The sequence below is a fragment of the Ictidomys tridecemlineatus genome, chromosome 3 (genome assembly GCF_052094955.1).
Source record: "Ictidomys tridecemlineatus isolate mIctTri1 chromosome 3, mIctTri1.hap1, whole genome shotgun sequence".
Classification (NCBI taxonomy): domain Eukaryota; kingdom Metazoa; phylum Chordata; class Mammalia; order Rodentia; family Sciuridae; genus Ictidomys; species Ictidomys tridecemlineatus.
The window spans coordinates 167,915,202-167,940,173 of NC_135479.1; the positions used below are offsets into that span (position 1 = coordinate 167,915,202).

Genomic DNA, 24,972 nt, shown 5'->3' on the forward strand with positions numbered 1-24,972 from the left:
AACATTAAATTATGATACTATGTTGATTTACTGAGATTTGGAACAGTACTTTCTCACAATTTAATGAGACTAATGAGAGCTGGCATAGTAGTTACTGTGGAGTTTCTCTTGATTTACTCTGGCTGTGTAATTTGAATTAAGATTTGTCAAACAATTTGGAAATTCTACTAGCGTATATTTTAACAAACAAGACCTCATGATTTAAACAAGATATGTAATGTAAAAGAAAAAATATTTTTTATGTTCATTATTTATGAAAGCATTTCCAAAAATTAAAAACCGTTTGCAGTAGAGGATGAAGTTTAAGAATGTTATAAGTCCTCATGACTTTTTTGAGAACATTTATGACTTCCTTATTTCTCAGACTATATATAAAAGGGTTTAATAAGGGAATTACTATTGTATAAAATATTGACACTAGTATACCTTTATACTCTTCTTTGAATGGTCGGATATATGTGAGAAGACAAATGTAGAATATTGAGACTGACAGAAAATGGGATGCACATGTTGAAAATGCTCTACCTCTCCCCTCCTTAGATTTCATTCTGAAAATAGTGAAAATAATGCAAAGATAAGAAATCAAGACAGTGGAAATAGTAAAGATTTGAATTGGCATTGAAAAAATATATATCATTAATTCATTAATAAAAGGGTCAGTACAGGAGAGTCTATACAGGGGAAGGATATCACAGAAAAAGTGATCAATTTTATGAGATCTGCAGAAAGTTAGCCTTAATAGAAAGGTCGTGTGAATCATAGAATGCAGATTACTAGCTATGAAAGTTCCTATAGTCATCTGAATGCAGAGTTTCTTTGACATCAGAGAGTGGTACAGAAGGGGACTGCATATGGCCACATAGCGGTCATAGGCCATTGCTGCCAGAAGAAAGCAGTCTGCAGTCTCAGCAAGACAGAGAAAATAAAACTGTGTCATGCATTCATAGAGGGAAATCCTTCTGTCCTCAGAAAAGAAGTTCTGCAACATCTTGGGAGCAATAGCACAGGAACAGCAGGAATCCATGAGAGCCAGGTTGCCCAGGAAGATGTACATTGGTGTGTGAAGACGGCGCTCCATGTAAATCAAGGCCACCAACCCTAGATTCCCCACCATGGTGACCAGATAGATGGCAGAGAATACCACAAACAGAAGGACCTTCAGGTTTTGGTTATCTGTAAATCCCATGAGGATAAATTCAGTCGCTAAAGAATGATTTGTCTCAGGCATTCCTGGCTTGTGCTAAGACATAAATTGTAAAAACATTCAATTGAGATTATAAGCAGAATATGTTTCATTCACCTCTTTTAATTACCCTAAGCACACAAGACTTTTCTTCTTCAAATCATCCTATGCTATCTCCTGAAAGCTGGCACACTCATAGTATATGAAGTCTTGTGAGAAGAAATATATCGAGGATTGTGCATACAACAGGGATTGTCTGGGAATGTCTGTGTGAATTCCTAGGATGAAAAAGCTCTTTACAGATCATGGTCGATATAATTATTTTTCCATTTCCCATGTTAAAAAACATTGTCTTACTGTAACTTTCTCTCTATGAATTAAAGAATTATAAATATAATTCCCGAGATTAATTTGGTACTTAAAAATAAATTATTCTTTAGACATTTTAATGAATGGATGTCTAAGTTTTTAAAAAAATGTTCAGAGTCACAGTGTGTTTGAGAAATATATTCTATACTTTGGTAAACTTTCACAGGTAAGGTCACCAAGAGATATTTTAAAGAAATATTTAGTCATTCTTTAAGACAGGGTAGGAATATAAACCATATTAAAATATAATATAAAACATGTTAAAAATTCCTTAATAAGTTAAAAATTTGTTTTTTATTCATTTTCACATATTCTTGATCCTACTTCTGTCTTATACGTCAAATATTTGTGGAGTTATTTCTCTTAATTATCTGTCTCAATATTTGTCTCTAAGTTTAAGTGTTTTATATATATATATATATATATATATACACACACACACATATCTAATATTCTGAGATTCATTGACAAAGTTTCCATTCACAATGTGTATGTTTCATAATAAATGTCTATCTCCTATAATCTCAAACATCTTCTCTAGAAAAAAAAATCCACTTTTTGTTCAGTCGTATAGAGTTTCCCCACTTATTTCACTATTTAAACTTGCAGACTCAAATGTATGTTACGTTATAGCATATTCACAAAGGAAATATTATGACAAGTTCGAGAAGTAGCCAGTTGCATTCTTTTGGAAATCTATTGTATCATTTCAATGTGTTAAGTGCCTTATTGTAAAATTTTAAGTCTAAAACTCATGGTTTTCCTGACACATATTTTTCATTATGACATCTACTGTATGTTATTGGATAATTTAGTAATCAAATATGTGTATTTCAGAAACTCTTTTCTCTTACATACCAGTAACTTAGTCATTGATCTATCAGAGGAGATTTGAATTCAGGTTCTTTAATTTTTTTAAGAGGAAATATTCTTTGGTTAGAAATGCTTTCCTGCTTGTGCTTTTGTGTTTGTAAAAACATATCAGGAAAAATTTAGGAGTAAGAATATAATATAGTCTTCTAAAATATGATTTTACATTTACATTTTAAGTACCTCATTGTTAGTTAAAACTAATTTATGTTTCTGCTCAAAAATTCAAGCGGCATTTCAGTAAATGATGGAGTTGGAGAATATCATGCTAAACAAAGTAAGCCAATCCCTCCCGCCCCAAAATCAAAGGCTGAATGTTTTCTCTGATAATTGGATGCTGATCCATAATGGTGGGGGGCATGGGGTGAGAGGAGGAACTTTGGATTGGGCAAAGTCGAGAGAGGGGAGGGGAGGGGAGGGGAGGGGAAGGGAAATTGGGTTAGGAGAGATGGTAGAATGAAACAAACATCATTACCATAGGTACATGTATGATTGCTCAAATGATGTAAACCTACTTCATGTAAAACCAGAGAAGTGAAAAATGTGCTTTATTTGTGTACAATGAATCAAAGAGCTCTGCTGTCAGGTACAACTGAGTAAAACAAATAAATTTAAAACTTTTTTAAAAAGTTAAAAAGAATATTTATGCACTTGATTTTTAATCTCTTTGGTTTTGTTTTAAAATACTTATACTTTATATTTATCCAATATGCCAGAGTGGCATCAATATAGTCTTTCAAAATAAATAAATAAGAAAATAAATAAATTTACAAACTCATTTAGTCACAATCTACTATATATTTATTGAGTTCAGTGCTCATCCAAATGTACTATATATTTAATATCATTTGGCAACTGTAAATTATGCTATTTCAAGTGCATAAAAATGTGTTTTAAATAATAGTAAGATCATCTTCCGTTTCTTCAAGAAATTATTATAAGACTTTTGGTTTAACATACTGTAGACAGACAGTTTTGGATAAAGCCTACTATAATTATTCAAAGGCATTGTTTTATACACATTCTGGTTAGTATTTCTGTTTTTTATTCTTGTCCCCACTGAATTTCATACAATGTTTTTCTGTTTGCTCACATAATATGGTAAGATTCTGGAATTTTATCACTAGAGGCTTATAATCCATGAATAAAATAAATTGCCCATTGTATTTTAGGTCTATTCACTTTTAAAATATCCCTCAGAATTTTAATATTTTAAAAAATAATATGAAAACACAAAAATGCCAACTGCATCATTATTTTAGCAACACTTAATGACAAATATGCTGAAAATATTTATGTGGACTCAGGAGAAATATGTTTCATTTTCAATAACCATTATCCTATTTAGGAGCTATTGTATCAGAATATAATGAGTGAAAACTTAATTTCTCTTCTCAAGTGCAAATCAAATTATTCATATGAATCAGAAATAAGTTTTGCTCTACAATCCAGAATTATTTTGCATGGTCCTTTATAGACTTACCTGTATATTCTGTGTTAAAAGGATGATGCTTTTGAACTCAGAATACTTAGAATAATTGCCACATTGTGTCTCATTATTTCTTTCCATAGTGTCTTCAATTTAGAGACATAATAGAAAAAAAATCAAGTGGATAAAATGTGAAGACAATAAAAATACTGAAATATTTCAAAGAAATGTATATATCTTCATGTTTATAGTAAAAATGAATTAGCAATCCACCCTCACACTTTGGTTTACAGATGAACATTTTATAATAGTTTATTGGACACCTGATGTGATGGTCTTTTCTTTTAGGGAAATCAAGATAAAAAATTGGTCTTAAAACTTTGGGGAATAAATTACGAAAATCTAGGATATTTTCTCTACTCATAGGTCAGTGACAACAATTATGTTAGCCTCAGAGCACAGTTAAAGTTTCCCATTAATTCTAAAGGGATTTCCTTGGCACTGACATCAGGGTAATTCTACACAGATTCCCAGTATGAGAGGAATGGTTCCCAAAACACCAGTAGCCACACAACATTAATTGAAGAGGGATACATGCTGAGATTCTGTGGTTAAATCAAATGGCCATCACTAAAGTCAGTTGAACGATCATCTTGGGTTTTTACACACTTAATTTTGCTTCTCTTTGTATCAAATATTGTTTAAATAAAAACTAAAATGGATAGCAAAAAAGATTCAAACTGATCACTTGAAGTGCAAGTTGGAGATTTAAAGAAAGGTTTGGGTTTGTGAAGAGGCATAATGTGGTGCGATGTGCAAGGGAAGTTTCTTTTCTCTCAGTTCCTATAGTGAGGAATGAAACTCTAAGATTGTGTTCCTTTATTTCACTTATTCATCATAACAACTAGAGAAATCTTTACTGAAGTACGATTGGCATGCAAAAGGCTACTATACATGTTTACTGTGTGTTGCTCCATGAATTTGAAGATAAGTATACATCCATGAAGCTTATCGTAATCAATGGTATAGTCATAAAATAACTATGTTGGGGTGCTGGGAATCAAACCCAGGGTCTTGTGACGCTAGGCAAGTACTTTACCACTGAGCTACAATCCCAGACCGAGATAACTAAATTAGTTTCCCATCTCTATCTCTTCTCTAGTGTAGGTGCACACTTATGCTTTAGAAAGGTTTTTGCTCCTTATTATTCTTCAAACCAAGTCTTTATCTTTTATTGGGTATCTAGGCACTCCATAGATAGGGTTTATATCACTTATGGTTTTCCTTTCACCTTTATGAATCCATCTCTACGGACATCTTCTTCCTCCTCTAGTTCTTCTTGGTGCACTAGATTTCTATTCTGAATATTTATTTGGAATCTACTCCTATCTGAAATGCCCTCTCAGACTTATTCTACTGAATCTCACAATAGAGGTCTCCTCAAATTTCTAATTAACAAACTATTAACAGTCTTTATTCTTTAAAAAAAAATGGGGGAGGCACCAGGGATTGAACTCAGGGACACTTGATCACTGAGCTACATCCCCAGCACTGTTTTGTATTTTATTTAGTGTCAGAGTCTCACTAATTTGCTTAGTGCCTCCCTTTTGCTGAGGCTGGCTTTGAACTTGCAATCTTTCTGCCTCAGCTTCCCGAGCCACTGGGATTACAGGCATGTGCCATTGTGCCCAGTTTAACAGTCTCTATTATGCAAAAAGTTGTGAATATTCATTTGTATGTTTATGGAGCTTAACTTCCTGGGCATTCTCAGATAATTTTTGTTGTTGTTGTTGTTTTTGCTTTACAAATGTCAAACCTCTCATAATTCCAGATAATGTAGAATTCAGTGAGTGCTAATTAAATTGGTTGCAGAGACTTCAATTAGATTCAACATTTACAGAATGATTATAGAGACAAGTCATTGAATCAGACATTGACAAGTAAGAAATGACCTTGATTTCACAGAATTTCTGTCTAGATGGTAAAATCATTTATATAACTACATAGAGCAGCTGAGACTGAGTTAAGTATTATATTAAAGGAAGAAAGCCAGGCTTAGAAAGATATATTCCATATGCTTCTCTTCATGTGGAATCCGAAGAAGTTGATCTCTTAGCACCTGGGAGAAGAATGGTAGCTCTCAAGAGGCTGGAAAGTAGGAGTGAGGCAGAGATAGGGAAACATTGATCTGTAGGTAGTGAGACAGTTAGGAGCAAGGAGTTCTAGTATGCTGTTGCACAGCAGGGAATTCTAGATAACATTAATGTAGAGTGCATTTCAAAAAGCCAGAAGAAAAAAAATGAATTTTTCGCCACATAGAAATAATAAATGTTTGAGAAGAGAGATATGTGTAGATAGATTAACATTACAATGTATGCATGTATTGAAACACACCATGGTAACCTATTAATATGTACAACTTTAATGTTTCTATGTATCAAAAATAATTTAAACTATAAAATAAAAATGAAATGTTATTTTTAGAAGTAAGATATATATGGGATCACAAAGAAGGAGTTTACTCAGAGGTCTAAAAGAAGACATTATCAAAAAATTATATTTTCTCTGATTCTTGAAGATGAATTAAATTCCCAAAGACAGAAAAATGTGTGTTATATCAGCATTTTTGGCTGAAGTAAGAGCATGACTAATGGTAAAAGCATGAATGCTCTAAAAGCACAAACATTTATTCTCCATTTTGGGAATGGAGAATAAATCAAAGTGGCCAGAATCTGGGCTCATGCTTTGATTAGCAGAAGTCACTAAGTTGTAACTAGTGCTTGTACATCTGCCCTCTGCCTTTCACTGACATCACTCTGTCACCATGACAACCATTATTCAATTCTTAATAACCAACTCTAAAGCATAGTTCCCTTCACTGTCTTAATGAAGTAACCATATGATTTGCCACTATGACCACACTCTGAAATTCATTCCCTCCTCAGGTTTTTGTGAGAACAATTTTTATTTCTCCATCTCTGGTTATTCCTTCCTCTTGTTTTCTATTACATTCTCTTTCTTCCTTTCCTTACAGAATAATTGACATAAAAAGTATAACCTTGGATGCACTTAGGAAATTATACACTCTATTTTAACTGATGTCACTAATTTATGAGTTTGTCCTGATATTTAGCTAGTCAATTACCATATTTTTGTGATTTCATTTTGCTCTTGCAATCTAAGCAGAGAATGTTACATTTTAATATTTCCTAAAATTGGATCAAATCTCCCTGAAACATAGGTATGCAAATTCTGTCTTCACTTTTTAAAAATATAGGCAAACATACATTTTTAAATTTTATTCATATATTTTTTCCTGAATATCATATCTGATATATGGAAACATCCTAGGCATGCTTTCAAAATTCTGTCTGCATTTCATGATTTCCTTTTTCAAAGCATTTACATTTCACTTAGCTAAATACCACACATATATTAATAGAAAAAAGTGTTAAATACTTTAAAAATTCTTGAAGAATTGTATTTATTATCAGAGAATGGATCAGCGAATTTAGAACTTCCTTCCTTCATTATAGTAAAATATATAATTCATCCTAAATATAGCAATTGTTTTTTAGTATTGATATGATTCTCAGAAATCCTACATGATTATTTATTATAAGATAACATAATGTGTCTAGTATTTGGAAACCATTTTCATAGAAAACAGCCTCTTCATTGACATCCTGTGTCTTTTCATGCATTCCTGGCTATAGCTTTTTGACATTTTTTTTATGGCTTTTTGACATTTTTTTTTGCTTATATACGAAGAGAATAATTATTTTCAAGTGGAATGTTGTCCCCTCTTGCTCTAGTCATTGATTAATCATACAACAGTTTTTTAATAAGAAAGGAGGACATTTTACTTTGTGTCCATATTGCTTTTAAGTATTATTTCACCAATTTTAAACCTATATCAATTATTTACTGAGTAAGGAGAAACAAGCATTTCATCAATTGATATGCAGACTTTATTTTCAACTTTAGTTAAATGACTTCAATAGTTAAACGTATAAAATAAAGAAATATTTAATGCATAATGAAGTTGTCATTTACTGAGCAATTTTTTTTGCTCTAAACATGTTTTAAGAACTTAATTGTACTAACTCCTTTCAATTTCATTGTCCTCTAAAATAGGTTGTGCGTCATATCTACAAATGAATTAATTTATTATTAATTTATGTTAATGACAGCACAAAATTCCAAAGAGTTTGAAACTACAATCCAGAGTGTACACTTAATTACTATAATGTGTTATTTATATTAAATATAATTGTGATGCACAACTTCTACCACACTGCCTGGGAAATCCTGGGAAGGAAGCCAGCCTTCTGTAAGTCAGACTGGTAGGAAGCTAGATTGCTGTCTTAAATAATAATCCAAGAAGCTAAATAATGGCTTTTGTAACAGCCAGTTCAAAATGACCAGAGCTTGATTAATAACTGTCAATTTCCTAATTTCTGTCCTTGCTTCCAACCTAGGACCAATCAGAAAATGCCAAATATGCTCTCCTAGTGAATCATATAGGATGCCCTGCTTTGAGTTAGCCAGCTTATCGCTTCTCCATGGCAACAGTCTCCAATTCAAGCAAACCTGAAAGTCCTGCCATTTTTCCACTACAAAACTTTCCCACTCCTTTGCCTGTCTTTGTGTCTCTGCCAAAATGCAAATTATTATGACAGACTCTTTTAGGGTATCCAATGATCAATAAATAGACTTTAATAGTCTCATTTAGTTGGAATTATTTTTAAAAATCATACCTATAGGACAATCATTAATATGTGATTTTTGGAATCTGCCTTGTGTCTGGTCTAGGCATAACCTGTGGATGGGTTTTGTCCACCAAGATTAATCAATCGGTCCTTATTTTTATTGATTAACTGATAGTTATACTTTCCTAAAGTGTACACTTCAGCAACAGTTATTGTATTAGCTCAGTATTGCCTTCCCAAGAAATTTTTTGATTGAGATCTACTGTTCAGAACTATTACAATTAATAAAGTCATGTTAGTCTGTAGGTGTCTTAAAAGTTTCCTGACTGGTAAATTATCATATTGGGCTCTAATTATGAGTAACTAGAGATCTGTATTTCATACAAGAAGGGGCAGAAAATAACATCAAAATAGACATTCTGCTTTGAAAAGTATTGGAGGGAAATTTAATTACAGAAAGATAGTACCAAAACATATTCTTAGTGGATGTAAAAGTGACACTTTTTGAATTTCATCAACCTAAATTTTTTTTTTTAAAGAGAGAGTGAGAGAGGAGAGAGAGAGAGAGAGAGAGCAAGAATTTTTTTTAATATTTATTTTTTAGTTCTCGGCGGACACAACATCTTTGTTTGTATGTGGTGCTGAGGATCGAACCTGGGATGCACGCATGCCAGGCGAGCGCCCTACCGCTTGAGCCACATCCCCAGCCCCCTAATTTTTTTTTAATCTAAATTCTCCAGTTAAAAAAAATGACTCTGCTAAGACATGTACATGTGTTGGAGTTAATCCTCAAGTAAGAGCTCAGAAGCTCAAAAAATTGACAACCATGACAATTTTTCTTTGAGAATTAAATCAATGAATGTAAAGATATTAAAGAGGGCTAGGTTTGTGGCTTAGTGGTACAGTGCTTGCCTAGCATATGTGGGAAACTGGGTTCTAAATAAAGGTTCATTGACAACTAAACAATATTTAAAAAATATATTAAAGAAATAAAGTGGCTGAGAGAACAATAAAAAACACTACAGATTATTTACATGGCTACATCGAGGTAAAATGTATATGTAATAAAATTCATCCCCTTTAACTGTCTGGATACAATTATGTAATTTCCACAGATCAGATTTAGCATCTTTTCATCACCTTAAATGTTCTCAAATACCTCTTTCTAGTAATCTCTGTCCCCAGTGTGGTGAACCCAGGCAACCACTACCATGTTGTATGGCAATGCAGTTTTACTTTCTCAAGATTTTTATAAAAAAATGGAAACATACAGTCTGTGGTCTACATTCATGCTATTTTTCGAAATTCATCCACAGTTTTGAATCAAATTAGTTGCCTTTCATTGATTAGCAGAACTATCCCTTATTAACTACCCCTTATTAACCTGATTTGTGATGTTAGGGCTGGCACCTTGAATTCATCTCCTTTTTCAGATGGCATATGACATTGATAAGCCTTGTCACTAGAAGAAGATGGAGGAACATTGCAGAAGGATGAGGTTTCTCTAGTTGCCTGTGCTTCTAATCTTGTTCTTGTTCTTCTTCCACTCTCATAAGACTTGTCAACCAATGACAAGTCTTACACAACCTCCAACAAATTTTGTTGCTAGAATCACTTCATTTGTAGGCTTACCAATCAACAATCCTGCCCACAGCTTCCTCCTTGCTTGCTTCAGCAATCGGGCTTTGGATGAGCACTGGCCCAAGAGGAGCCAGAAAATTTTCCATTACGCAATGGGTTGCAGGTCCACTCTCCCCAAAAAGGCATGTATTGCAACCCTGGGAGGAAGCCCTGCTTCTTAGTTATTCCTTCTTTGGCTACTTTTCCTCAAAAATAGACTATACTTTAGAACTTTCTTTTAATCTCTTCCTGTCTCCTAAATAATTTTGCCTAAAACTGAGTCCTTACTGATTCAAATTTGGTGCTGGCTGTGGTCCAAGAAGACAGACTCCACATAATGAGTTTATAGAATAGTTTTGGCCCTTGTACTCAAACACAGTGCTGAGATCTGTGAAAATGGCTACAACTCCATGGCAAACAGTAACAACAATTAAGCAACATTCTGGCTCCTTTTGGGCCAGAGCTCATTATAATTAACATCTACAGTCCTAATTGAAGTACAATACCTTGGAAACTCAAGTGGCTCTGCACTTAGGCCATATGTTGGAATAATGATTTTAAGGGCTGTTGTGTAGGATGGACAATATGGCTTGCAGGAAGAAAATGACATGCACAAGCCTTTTACTTCTCAAATCATAGTCTGGTAGGATCTCATCTGGAAAGCAGAATAAGGCCTACACTTCTTGTCCCTTACTCCACAGACCTACTGATTCAACAATAAAACACAGACCAACTCACTTTGTAGGAAAACCAGAATCTGATTGAGAAGCTCCTGCATTGAATCTAGGGAAGCATAAAATCAGCCACATTGAAGCCAGGGGAAGACTAGAAATATCATTTGCCATAATCCTCCCCGACCCCAGTACAGCACCATATAGTCAGGGGCAACTTTCAACTCCCAGCTTCTTTCTGGGGAAGAAAGGAAGGAAAAAGAACTGGACAAGTCCAATTTTCTGATTTTTCTGGATGCTGTTGAGACATTAACAATTGAAAGGATTCAGAAGGGAAATTGTATCTAGAGTAAGAAAAAAAAGAGGAAACACAAATAAATAAAATAAAAAATGAAAGAGGAGACTTTATAAGAGATGTCATACAGGTAAAAGAACATAAGAGATGACTGTAATAAATTACATGTGAAAAAATTGGATAGCCTAAAGAAATAGTAAGCAAGCATTCTAGTATATGTCTCTTTCTTTTAAATCGAGTCCAGTTGTTGTTAGTAGTAGGGGTAGTTAGTAGTAGGAGTAGAAGTAGTAAGCATCTCCAAATAAAACTTTGACTTCACAAAAAATAAGTAGATAAATTCCTAGAAATATAAACTACCATGTCTGAATCAGGAAGAAACAGACTTATCATAAGGAGATTGAGTAATCAGAAATCTCTCCATGAAGAAAAACCCAGGCTTTCCTAATGAATTCAACTAAACATTTAAAAAATGATTAATGGAATGTTTCTTAGCCTCTTCCCACCAATAGAAGAAACATTTTCAAATGCATTTCAAGAATCCAAAGTCACCCTAATTCTAAATCTACACAGAAACAGTACAAGCAAACCAAATTACAGAGACCAACGTAAATATAAACAGGGAAAGTGACTATCACAAAAGAAAACATTTTATTTAGGGATGAGCAGAGGATTTCAATTAGGAATATACATTCCATGACAGAATGCAGGCATAGTTAGGCAAAGAAGACAAGTATTTTCAAAAACAAAAGAGAGAAGAATTATGTAAGTTATTTAAAAATATATATAATTTGGCTTCTTAATGACTTCAGGCTCTATTCATGTCAGAAATTACAGGATTTCTTTTTTTTTAATGGAAGAGTAGTATTACATTGTGTTTGTGTAACAATTTATCAATTTATCAATTGATGAACACCTAGATGGTTTTCATTTCTTAGCTATAGTGAAAAATACTAAAGTATCTCCTGGGCCAGAAGGTTTTTGCTCCTTTTTCTGAGTAGGTATTATAGTTCCCTGACTCCTTGGTTAGAAGCCCTTCTTTCTGGCTCTCTGGGAGGTCTTTCTATTCTCCATATAGGATCTTCTTTCTTTCATGGGAAAGAAATAAACTAAAAACATTGGGTCGAATTCCTAACCATGTACTTTGCTACCATGACCCTAATACTGCTGTTTTTCTTCCTAGAGTAACTATAGTGAAAACTTTCTTTTTTTTTTAAAGAGAGAGAGAGAGAGAGAGAGAGAGAGAGAGAGAGAGAATTTTTAATATTTATTTATTTTTTTTAGTTCTCTGCAGACACAACATCTTTGTTTGTATGTGGTGCTGAGGATCGAACCTGGGCCACACACATGCCAGGCGAACACGCTACCGCTTGAGCCACATCCCCAGCCCGTGAAAACTTTCTACATTGAGCTACAATGTACAAGGCTCCTTTGGGGCTGCTAGGATATCATAAATTAATCTCTATGAAGAGAGTGCAAGAGAAAAAAGAAAGAAAAATTTGGGATGCAGAAATTTCAGTTTATTGCACTTGGTATTAAGAATCTGAACAATGGATAATTCTAATCTCTAATTATGGAGGCTGTTGAACAGCATATTCAGAAAAATAATTTCCTTTAATCCTGTAAATTTCCTGGAGCCCCAATAACTCACCTATGACATACTCTTTTCCTAGCCCTTCTTTATATTAATTTATCCCAGAATGTCCTTCATGAGCCATACCTCCAGCTCCCTGGATTCCCTGTAACTGTAAAACTCACCATCTCCTGCAGATTAATCTCAGGGTATAACTGGTACCTATTCACAAGCAAAGCTACAGAAGAAATCACATATTTTAATGTGATTGATCTTAAATCCAAATTATATGCTAAGGCTCTTCTGACCCAAGAAGGATAGGGAAACTATTTACTGAACCATGAGAACATTTCTCAAGACATATTCTACAGGATACCCTGATACATGAAAAAAAGGGGGTGACCCCCTTGGATTGAAAAGTCATCTCTGAGAAACTTCAAGGGACTCAGACCATCCCTTATTCCCATCAGAGACTAAGAGAGGTAGATAAAAATATTCTAGGAGCCATGTCTCAGATCTGTCCCACCAAAACTGTTTGGTCATACATTCAAATTTTTACACAATTTGGAAGGAAACAATGGCTGACTATCACCATCCATCATAGATAACATGGGATGAATACTTGGGGGCTAGAACTGACTTAGCAGATAGTTTTCCTGCTGGGTCCACAGATTTGAAAAATGGTCCCAGGCTAGAACTCCAGGATATATTTCAGAAAAATAATATTAATCAGAAAAGTGTTAACATATCTGAGCTCCTTACACTTTAGCCCTGCTTCTGAACATAACGTATTAAAAAGGTTTGTATTCATAGAATGGTAGCTCATGGCATTGTAATTTAAACAATTAAATAGTCTGAAATTTTTGACTCTTGGCATGCTGCAGAATCATGAGCTGCCATTGATCTAGACACTTGTAGATATTACAAGCAGAAAGGCACTTGAACCAGGATTTCCTGGACCTCAAGAGGAGGAAAAAACAGAGTCCCCTTCTCACCAGATTATTATTATCTCTACTCTAGAAAACTGAATATCCTCCATCACCACTAAACTTGCAAAAGCTGAAATTTACAAACCAGGTACCCAAAACAAAAAATAATGACATATTTATCAGGAAGGACAGAAGCCTTGATAAACAGGAAGGAGGATCCCACATTTTTTAAAGGTAATAGTAGCATGTTTGTTTTATGACATTCAAAATAACATAGTTTGATACACTAAAGAAACAAAGCTTCCATTATGGCTCCTGTAGCTTTTTAATTTGGGAGAAGTAATTGTTTTCACAGTTTATTTTTCCACATCATTGACTAGGAAAATAAAGTAAAAGAAAATTTTTGCTATATACATATGTATAAATGATAAATATATGTAAAATTAATATAAAATATATTGTATATATGCTGCATATTTATATTTGTGTACTGAACCATGAGAACATTTCTCAAGGCATACTCTTCAGGATACCCTGATATATGAAAAAAAAAGAGGGTGACCCCCTTTGATTGAAAAGTTGTCTCTGAGAAACTTCAAGGGACTTAGACCATCCCTTATTCACATCAGAGACTACACACACATGCACACACACATATGTATCATTTTAAACCCAAATGAAACCATTTGTTTGGTATCCACATAACTTTATACCAAACATGTCTTCCCAAGAATGTTCATGCATATCTTTCTCATTCATATCTTCTTTTATTCTGGTAAGAATAAATTACTTAGTGTGAGGTCTTCCCCTTTATATTTTTAAGTGTATGATATAGTATTGAGAGCATTGAGATGTAATTTCTTTGTTTCACAGGTCTGAAGAAGGAGACGGATGGACAATGGAAGGTAGAGTAAAATAAGGAGATTATTTTTGAAACAGAAAAGAAGCAGTCTTCCTTAATGAAGGGGTTCTGAGTAAATTGCCACTGAGTTGCCTCAATCTAGGGGTTCATGTGCTGGAGGTGACCTTCAGAGATATTAGCTAATGACTTTTAGAAAGGGATTTTCTAAATCCATCTCAGAGAGGTACACTCAGTAATCATCCACCCTCCCACACAATTAGGATGTCGATCATTGATCTTGTGCTGTTTCTGTGCTGCTCAAGTGCTTGATCACGTGCTGTCTGGCCTATCATGTGGGAGGCTTTCCTCTTTTTTGAAAGCTGAATAAAGCTAAATGATCATGTTGTGTGTGTATGTGTGTGTGTGGGGGGGGGCGTGGGTTTGATGATAGATGTCACAATTTTTTTTATCTAACACGTGTTAACAGACATAGGTTATTGTATACATTGATTTTTGTGCATAATGCTTCAATGAACATGGGTGTGCAGATATCTTCATTATGCTATTACCACTACCTCTTAATATACACCCTGAAACAGGATAACTGGGGCCATAAGGTGGTTCTATTTTTAATCATTTGTTTTCCATAATAGCTGTACCAATTTACACTACCACCAACAGTGACAAGAGTTCCCTTTTTATCTCATTCTTGTTAATATTTTTTGTCTCATTTCATATTGATCACAGTTGTCCTAACAGGTATATTATCTTTCATTGTGATTTTGACTTTCATTTTCCTGAATATTAGAGAAGTTGAAAATGTTTTCATATACATTTTGACTATTTGGTTGTTTTCTTTAAAAAAAAAAGTCTATTCTTCTGCTATTTGCTCATTATTATAATTGGCTCATTTGTGGTTTTTCTTTCTTTAAAAAATTTGTTACTGAATTTCATGAATTACTTATATGCTATGAATATTCACCATTTGTTGAATATATGGTTTGTAAATATTTTTGCCAAATCCAAAGTTTTTTTATTATTATTTTCACTTTTCTGTGTGGAAATTTACCTTGACATAGTTCCATCATTAATTTTTCTTTTTATTGCCTGTGCTTGTGGTATTATATCCAAAAAATAATTGGTAACACCAATGTCAAGGGATTATTCTTTATATTTGGCTTTAGGAGTTTTTACAGTTTTAGGTCTTCTATTTAAGTCTTTAACCCATTTTTATTTGATTTTTATGCATAAAACAAGGGTACAGTTTCATCTTCTGCATGTGAATATCCAGTTTTCTTGGTACCATTAATTGAAGAAGAATTACTAATGTCCAATAGTACATGACTAGATGCTCAGCATTATTATCCATGAAGAAAATATGTTTTATATGTATGAATATGTAATACATACATACACATAACCTCTATATTGGATATGAATTATATGTATCACTATGTAATTCAGTTGAAAGATATTCACAATTTGGTTTGAACAAATTAAGTTTAAAGATCTCAATTGAATTTTTCAAAATGTTTTATCAGTGCACCTTAATTATACATAATAGTGGGGTTCATTTTTACATCATCATACATGCATGAAATATAAGTTGCTCCATTTTGGTCCCAAGGACTTCCTCTTTCCCTTCACTTCTCACTCACCATAATTTCCCATCTATATTTTAGTGGTTTTACTTCTATCTATTTATTTATTCATTTTTAAATAGGTGCTTCATAGATATTCATAAGAGTAATTCCACCATTCCTCTCTTTTCCCATTCCTCCTCCTTCCCCTTTAATCTCCGTCCTCTGCTCTAATGTTCTTCTACTTTCATGGGAATTCCCCTTTCCCTTTTTCCCCCTTATTTAGATTTAGCTTCCACATATGAGAGAAAATATTTGACCCTTGACTTTCTGAGTCTAGCTTGCATCTCCAGTATTTTCCAAATTGCTCCCCCAAATCGTGTCCCAAATGTTCTGAACCATTATTTTTGTCAGGGTAGCCACAGCAGTAACCCCACTTCTTGGTAACAATTTTGTTAATCAGTTTTCTGTCAGCATGAAAAAGTTATCCGAAAAGAATAACTTGAAGGAAGAAATGTTCATTTTGAGATCACAGTTTCAGAGATTTGGCCCAAGTTCAGTGGGCTCCTTTGCTCTGGGCCTGAGGTTAGGCAGAATATCTTGGCAGAAGGATGAGGCAGAGTAGCATAGCTTTGCTCATGGTGGTCAGAAAGCAGAGAGAAAGAGAGAGAGAGTGAAAGGGGCTACCGGGAAAATGAACCCTTCCAGGGCACATCACAAGTGACATATCTCTTCCAGTCATGTGCCCCTAGCCCTACAGTTAATACCCAGTTATTCATAGTAGTAAAATGGACTGGAAGCTTTCATAATCCAATCATTTCAAGTCTGAATATTGTTGTATTAACAGAAGTATATGGGGGACATCTCATCCCCAAGCCATGACAAAGTACAAAGCATATTAATGGAATGGGGAATAAGAAAACGTGGCCAGAATCTGGTCATATGCTAGTAATTGGAGCATTTATAAAGGTAACAAACCAGTGCTGGAGATAAGTATGTTAAATCCTTGAGTATAACTGGCTTTAATTTTCTAACCTCACACTTTAATGGTATTTATTGAATGACCCCTGTCTTACTGGCTTCCATCCTATTATTAGCTTACAAACCTTAAGGGGAACAATTAACTATTGATGAGTTCCCATTGGTTTCAAAATATACTGGTATAAACATTGCTAGTGAGTTCTGGTTCAACAAATTCAGCATTCTAGATTCCATGGATCCATAGGTTTGAAACAGCTTTCACCCTTAGTGTGAGTTTACCTAAAGACGGTGGAGTCTTAGGCAATTTTGTTTAGATTTACCTAGATTTCTTTCATTGGTAAGAGAAACTTCTTGAAACAGGGTTATTCTCATGAAAACGGCAGTCTTTGTGGAACTATTTTACTTTCAGAAGCAGCGATTACACAAATGGAACACTGGACTGAATTTTAAAATGTGGGCTTTAGTTGAGCTCACATTTTTCTACATATGACCATGACGCCCTTCCTAGGAATCGCTAAGCACAATTCAATTTAAAAAGTCAGTACTTCCCAAACTCCAAAACAAACAAACAAAACCCAAACATGTTAAGGTAAGGTAGGGAGCATTGCATCATCCAAATGAAGTTTTATGACTAGCACCAAACAATTACACAGGACTATTTCCATCATTCCTTCTTCACAAAAATTTATTTTACACCCATTATACCACACAGCATGTTTTAAATACTGACAGATAACTATCTAATAAGATAAAGACAAATATATTCATCTTATTAGAAACAAAATACACCATCACTAAGCATCTTCAAATATTATTGCACTCTAATTTCCATAAATTGACAAAACATTCATGAAATAATTTGCAGAATAGTTTTAACAGAAAAGTGACACCTTTAAACAGATATGACTGGGCCAAGTTGTTTATTATATATGAAGTTTATGAACATTATACTAACATATTGTACTTTTTCTAAGCTGCAGGGGACCACCAATAATGTGGGAGAACTCCTAGCTGTTTGTAAGAGCCAAGAATCTCACAGTCTTCAAGGTCAGCCTAAACATCTCCCTGTGCTTTTGAACTGATTTGGTGATCCTATGAGTGTCAGGATTCCTTTTAATAGTTTTGTGGAATGTATCAATGAGGATTACCTCACGGAATTTGAATGTGGAATCTTCACCTACACAGTTAGAATTCAGTAGTCTCAGAGACCCTTGTGTGTTGAGCGTATTCCTCAGCAACACATAGAAGACTCCCAGCTAACTTTAGCTGTTTAACACCATGATGAACAGGATTGCCAAATGTTGTATTGTTAGGAATTGTGGGTGTTTGAGGTCACCAGGGCTCAGATAAATCTTGTACATGGCATAAACTTGCTTGGTATTCTATCTCAGTATGTGAGCTTTATCAAAATGGATGAGAGAGCCTCATGGACCACAGAGAGCTCGTGGTACTGCCTTCTGTGGACTCTCAAAAGAAAGCTCATCAAATCACTGGCTTATTCCTCCGAACTCTCAGGTATACTTCTACACATCCAACGTCCAACTTCATTTATCTGATGGCTGCTTCTAGAACAAACGAAAGGAGTCTCACTCCCCTGTCCAGATATAATATGTTTTTTTTTGGGGGGGGGAGGGGTAGTGTTCTTTAAATACAAAGGACACACATTTTCCAGAAATTTCCAAAAAAACGTCATTTTATTTTGTCTCATGCACTTTAAATAAGTTGCATACTCTTTCATCAGCAGATATGTAGGTATCAGTGTTTATTAGGATTAGGGGCGGGTAATGCAGAAACACATAACATACATCACAGTATAAGCAGAAAAGGGAAAGAAAATCTAGGGTTGTAATTCCGGCAACCGACAATGTTCATGGAAATAGTGTGTGCACTCCTCATTCAATTCAGAGTTAATCAAATTTTTATGTCTTTACATTTATTTATCCTCTTAAAACATATTTAAGTCCCTAAAGGTTTTTGTTTAAGCAGGTTTGTATTTACCAGTATTTAACATATTAGATATTAAAACTAAATGGTCAAAAATGTTTTAGTCATTCAAAAATTAAAATAATAAACCCATTATAAATTATTAGCATAATTTCATTGAAAGTATTTTGAAGGAATATTTACTGAATTTCCAATTATGTCAGGCTCTGCTTGTGTACTAGTAATATTAAATCATATATGACATAGTGAATGCATGGAAAAAGCTAGAATTTTATTTTACTTTCTAATAGCAGCAATATACAATATATTTTTTCTTTAAAATCTTCATATATGTGTCCATCTGTCCCTTCTTAGTCTATGTTCAAGTTCTGCTCTGATCACTAGTATGTGAATTGTTGAAGTCAGTCTCTTTCCATCCAATTGCCTGGTAAATTTGCTGGAAGATATAATCATATTACTGTGTTTCCAGGGAGACACTAATGTTTGATGCCTCTAAATAAATTTAGGTTTCTTCAGGTTGCATTTAAGGTTATCAGTGATCTCTTCCTCTTTATCTTTATTTCCCAAACTCACCAAGAACTCTCTCCAGCTAGTTGTGCTCTGAGGGTTCTGTGCAGTTGTGCCCAGTCATTTCCACAAACATTGATTCTGGTCATGCTAATTTCCACTTTGCTCCAATTATCAACACTTTTTTTTTTGACATCTACAAATGTACAGATGACTTTTCATGTTGCTTAATAACCAGATACACCAAGCAATATAATCTTTGTTTTCTAAGTCTCCATGTGGAAAAAAAAAAAAGAAAGAAAGCAGTACTGAGTCATCCTCCACCACCCTTTGACCTACCTGGTTGAGCTTAGGAAACCTACTCAACTTACCAATGCATGAAGTTTTCATTCAAGGACAGCATAAAAAAAACATTTCTTCATTGGGTTAATATAGATTAAAAGTGCAGCTTGGTGCCTAGCAGACATTATATTTTAGGAAAATTTATTTTTTAGTTGTGCATTCACTAGAAGAATAAATATTTTTTCAATTATTTAGGATTTTCACTACTGTTCTGCCTCATTTAACTTGAACTGTGTCTCCATCTTTTGTTAATGTTATGAACACATTAATAATTTTCTTTGGAATCAGAGCAGGATTTTCATACTTCTATTGACCAACAAAACAAATAATGATATCAAGGAGTTAAAAAAACTGATTCAATTGATTCAGTAATTGCATTGTCCTATGTAATAAACAAATAAGCAAACTAATGGAGCAATTAAAATTAATAGGGAGTTCATTATAAATAGCATAATTTTCTATTGGTACATGATAATCACACATAATACACATTCTACAGTACTGGCATTACTTATTCTTGGGTGTCTCCACTGCACTTTGGCTTCCTCCTCACATCTCCGTTCTTTGCCCTCTCAGGGGCAGCCTATGGGGACTCTGACCCTGCTGTATTTTGCTGGACCTTCCAGGCCTTCCTTTGAATTCTTGGTGGAAGCCTCCATGACCTCCTAACCACAGTATCCCACAATCCTGCAGAACCAGCACCATGTAGTTACTACCAAGGTCGGCCAGCATCTTGAGCTAAGTAGCCAAGACCTCAGGGACCCTGGAGAAGCAGTCTGCAAGAGCCTGGATGGCTGAACAGGTTGAAAAAAACTTCCTAAACTGCCCTGTGCAAGCAGGGTTGCCCCCCTGGTCTCTTCTCAAAGGAAATTTTACTCTCTGGAGCCTGATATGAGTGTGGTCTTGCCAATTCCTCAGAAACTCTTAAACCATCTTTCCCATTGTCTCTTTTAGCATTTCTTAGCATTGTTTCTTTAGCATTTCTTAAATGGCAGTAACGTCTTTAACAATTGCCACTTTCTTAGCTCCAGTTTTATTCTCACCTTTCAAGTCTAAGCTTTTCAAATCTTTCTGTTCTGCTTTCTGCTCCTGAGTATCACAATAAACTTGACTAAGAGCCACCAGCAATACCTATGCCACCACCTGAAAACCATGCTGCCTAGAATTTTTTTTTCTGTCAGATTAAAGTCTATTGCTTTTAAAATCAGCCTCACAGGAAGTCTCAAGAAATGGGCAAATGGAGAAAACTTCTTAGCCAGAAGATAACGTGAATGGCTTCCAGTCCAATTTCCAATAAAATCCTCCTTCTCCAAAACCTCATGAGCCCTGTTTTTACTTGGGATGGTCCTATTGGCATTCTGGTCTTCTGAGCTTCCACAGAATCACCCCTTAAGTCTTCTTACAACAATCTAAGGCTTTTCCAGCTGGCATCATTAAACTTTTCAAAATTTCTCCCACATATTTCCAAAAGCTCCCAAATCATCTGAACTAAGGATCAGTTTAGTGACAGAAATTACTCTACTTCTTCATACCAATATCTGTTTGGTCAGATTTGTTGTTGTTGTTGTTGTTGCTGTGACTAAAAGACCTGACAAGAACAATTTTAATAAAGAAAAGTTTACTTTGGGGCCACATGGTTTTAGAGGTTGCAGTCCATTGAAGGCTGGCTTCATTTCTCAGGATTTGAAATAGTGTAGAATATCACAAGGAATAAGAATAGTGGAGCAGAGTAACTCAGGACATTACCAGGAAGGGGAGAGAGAGGAGAGAGAGAGAGAGAGAGAGAGAGAGAGAGAGAGAGAGAGAGAGAGAGAGAGACTGACTCAATTAGCTAGATACAAAATATAGACCTCAAAAGTATGCTCCCAATGACCCCCTTCTCCAATCACACCCTCCCTGCCTCCAGTTACGACCCAGTTAATGCCTATAAGGAGGTTCATTCACTGATTGGGTTAAGGCTCTCCTAACTCAATCATTACACCTCTAAACCTTCTTGAATTTTACTACACATGAGCTTTTGGGGGACATCTCACATCTAATCTATAACAATATTCTTGATTAGAGAATAAACATTCTATATAAACACATATTGAAACATAATTCTTTGAAATAACTAAATTCAAGTTGAAAATAAAATTCAAATAAATACTTCTCATAGATAATATTTCTTAAAGAAAAATTAATATTTGAGAGCTTGTATATGCCCATGATTGTAAAATTATGCTTTGGGATATGAGGAATTAGCCAACAGTATTAAATGAGGGCTATTTTTTACAATACTGACTTTCCCCCTTAGCATTTGTTGCTTTTGTTGAACAGGGTGACTATATGTTGACACTCATGAATATTATGCATTTACTCCTGATGGATCCCACTACATTTGCTCTTGAAATATATTTTTGCATGATTTTCCCTTTGAAACAAATTTGACTCAAATGCAATTAATATGTTAACTTGTAAAGTGGCTATTTTTCACTTTCTCATACTTATAGGGTTAGAAAAAGTATTGTCAAGTTGAAATAAATCTTTCAAGGGAGATTCTATTTGTTATGGAGAATTACAAAAGTCGTTCTTCAGAATTCTTTTCATAATATTTATTACTTCCTTATTTCTTAGAGTATAAACAAAAGGGTTTAACAAAGGAACAACTAGAGTATAAAATATAGCAACCGGTATATCTTTATCCTCTTCATTAACTGTACTTGATCGAGCATACAGGAAGAGCAGAGAACCATAGAATATTGACACAGAGAGAAAGTGGGATGCACAAGTAGATAGAGCTTTGCCCCTTCCCTTTTTGGATTTCATTGTGAATATAGTGAAAAGGATGTAGAAATAAGAGATTAGAACTATGGCAATAGTAAAGATGAGAATTGACCTTGCTAAGATAAATAACATCAATTCATTGATATAAGGATCAACACAGGAGAGTCTGTATAATGGAAGGACATCACAAAAGAAGTGATTAATTTGATGAGATCCACAAAAAGCCAATCTTAACAAAAGCCCTACTTCTACCATGGGATGCAGGTTTCCACCTATGTAGGCTCCTGTGGTCAACTGAATGCAGAGTTTCTTTGACATCAGGGTGTGGTACTGCAGTGGTCTGCATATGGCCACATAGCGGTCATAGGCCATTGCTGCCAGAAGAAAGCAGTCTGTAGTCTCAGCAAGACAGAGAAAATAAAACTGTGCCATGCATTCATAGAGGGACATCCTACTTTCCTCAGAAAAGAAGTTCTCTAGCATCTTAGGAGTGACAGCACAGGAACACAAGGAATCCATGAGAGCCAGGTTGCCCAGGAAGATGTACATTGGTGTGTGAAGACGGCGCTCCATGTAAATCAAGGCCACCAACCCTAGATTCCCCACCATGGTGACCAGATAGATGGCAAAGAACACCACAAACAAAAAGCTCTTCAGATTTGGGTTATCTGTAAATCCCATGAGGATAAATTCAGTTGTCAAGGAGTGGTTGTCCTTAGTCATCTCTACCTTGTCCATTGAAATAACAGTTCTTGATATGTAAGATTCTGATTGAGAGAACATAATTTTTCATTGAATATTTCTCTTTTTTTCCTTTTTTTAGTTGTAAATGTACAAAATATATTTATTTTATTTATTTATTTTTACATGGTGCTGAGGATCTAATGCAGTACTTCACACTAAGCAAGTGCTCTAACACTGAGCTACAATCTGAGCCACTCATTGAATATTTCTTTTTATAAAAGAGAGAGAAATTTCTTCTTTATCATCCTCTGCTCTCTATAGTATACAATTCCACTTAGTTCTATGGGACTGTGTTTTCCTGGAGAGTCATCATGAGAGTCACATCAATTTGTGACTCTAGAAATTAACAAGGATATTTTGAAAAATCCAGGGAAGATTGTTAAAGTGGAAAAAGGTTTATCTTTAAGTATTTATGCATGTCAACATAAAATTTACAATATTCATATTAGGTTCATTTTCCAAAATAATTCCTATGTCATCTTTTTGAAGATCCATAAAATATATCTAAAATCAATTTTACTATAAATGCATTTTTTTTCTACTGAGATAACAATTTTTTTTCATATTCTTCCAAAGGAGTGAAGTTTTTAAAAGTATGCTACCCATATATTAAATTTATGTGTTAGAGACGGCACAAAGATCAGTAAAGCCTAAAATGGGTACTACAATCCCATTCCATATTTCCATTATAATTTTTTACAAATTATAAATTCTTCTTTCTCTGTGTAAGGCACAGTTTACATACAATGCTACCTTATAAAGTTTTAAATAAGTATCCCAAAATCCCGAAACACACTGACCTCTTTTTTTGAATTGTGGATCATGTCTTCCTTACCCAACACAATCTTCCATTTTTCAAGTGAGAGTTATATGGCATTATCCTTTCACATGTAACTGAACAATTTCCTGATTACATTATAATCATTTTGAGGTTAGTTATTGCATACTTCTTAAGGGAGCTATAAAATGCTATAGACTGAGTTAAGTCCACTGCAAGCTCAACCCTTTCACTTAATATAGGTTACCTTGTTTTCAGTTTCCTGGTAATGATCCTTATTAATCCCTTTGCCTTTGCATAATTAGACCATTAGCTTTGAAAAAGAGTCCACATGGAAAAATTTTAAAATCTTCATATAAAGGAACTAAGATGTGTATCTTTTATCTAAATCAACTCTTTCCTAAGAATCAGAAACTCATGTTGATCAAATATAAAGTTAAATGTATTGAATATAAATTTAATCAAAACAGATTCACCTATATACTTGTTTTATTTTTCTCTCTCAGAAAAGGCAAAATCCCTTTAAATTCTAACAGAATTTTTTATTTCAAATTCTGCTTTGCTTTAAAATTTATTTCCTCCCATTACTTAATGGTCTATTAGGACATAGTGACAGACAAATCTAATCATGTAAACTATGATCAAATCATGTATTTCTATAATCAGGACATTAAAGAGAAGGTGGTATAAATTAGTTTGCTCAAAATATTAAAAGTAAGCAAGATATGGAATTAGATAAATCACAAAACATTTTCAATGTAAATTCCTCAACTATATAAGAGGTTTTTCTTTCTGACTAACTCTTGAAATTCTATATTAAAATCAGAGAGTCAGATGAATC

At 34.3% G+C, this 24,972-nt stretch overlaps 2 protein-coding genes across 2 annotated transcripts; both read right to left on the reverse strand.

Annotated features, from left to right (window-relative positions):
* Nucleotides 1-247: 247 nt before the first annotated feature.
* On the reverse strand, nucleotides 248-1,228 carry LOC144375748 (olfactory receptor 5K16-like). The gene has a single exon (XM_078041183.1). It carries the CDS (start codon nucleotides 1,226-1,228, stop codon nucleotides 248-250), a length of 981 nt encoding a protein of 326 aa, XP_077897309.1.
* A 21,162-nt stretch (nucleotides 1,229-22,390) lies between these two features.
* LOC101961707 (olfactory receptor 5K3) lies at nucleotides 22,391-23,332 on the reverse strand. Its single transcript, XM_005342600.2, has one exon. It carries the CDS (start codon nucleotides 23,330-23,332, stop codon nucleotides 22,391-22,393), a length of 942 nt encoding a protein of 313 aa, XP_005342657.2.
* Between the last annotated feature and the right edge of the window lie 1,640 nt (nucleotides 23,333-24,972).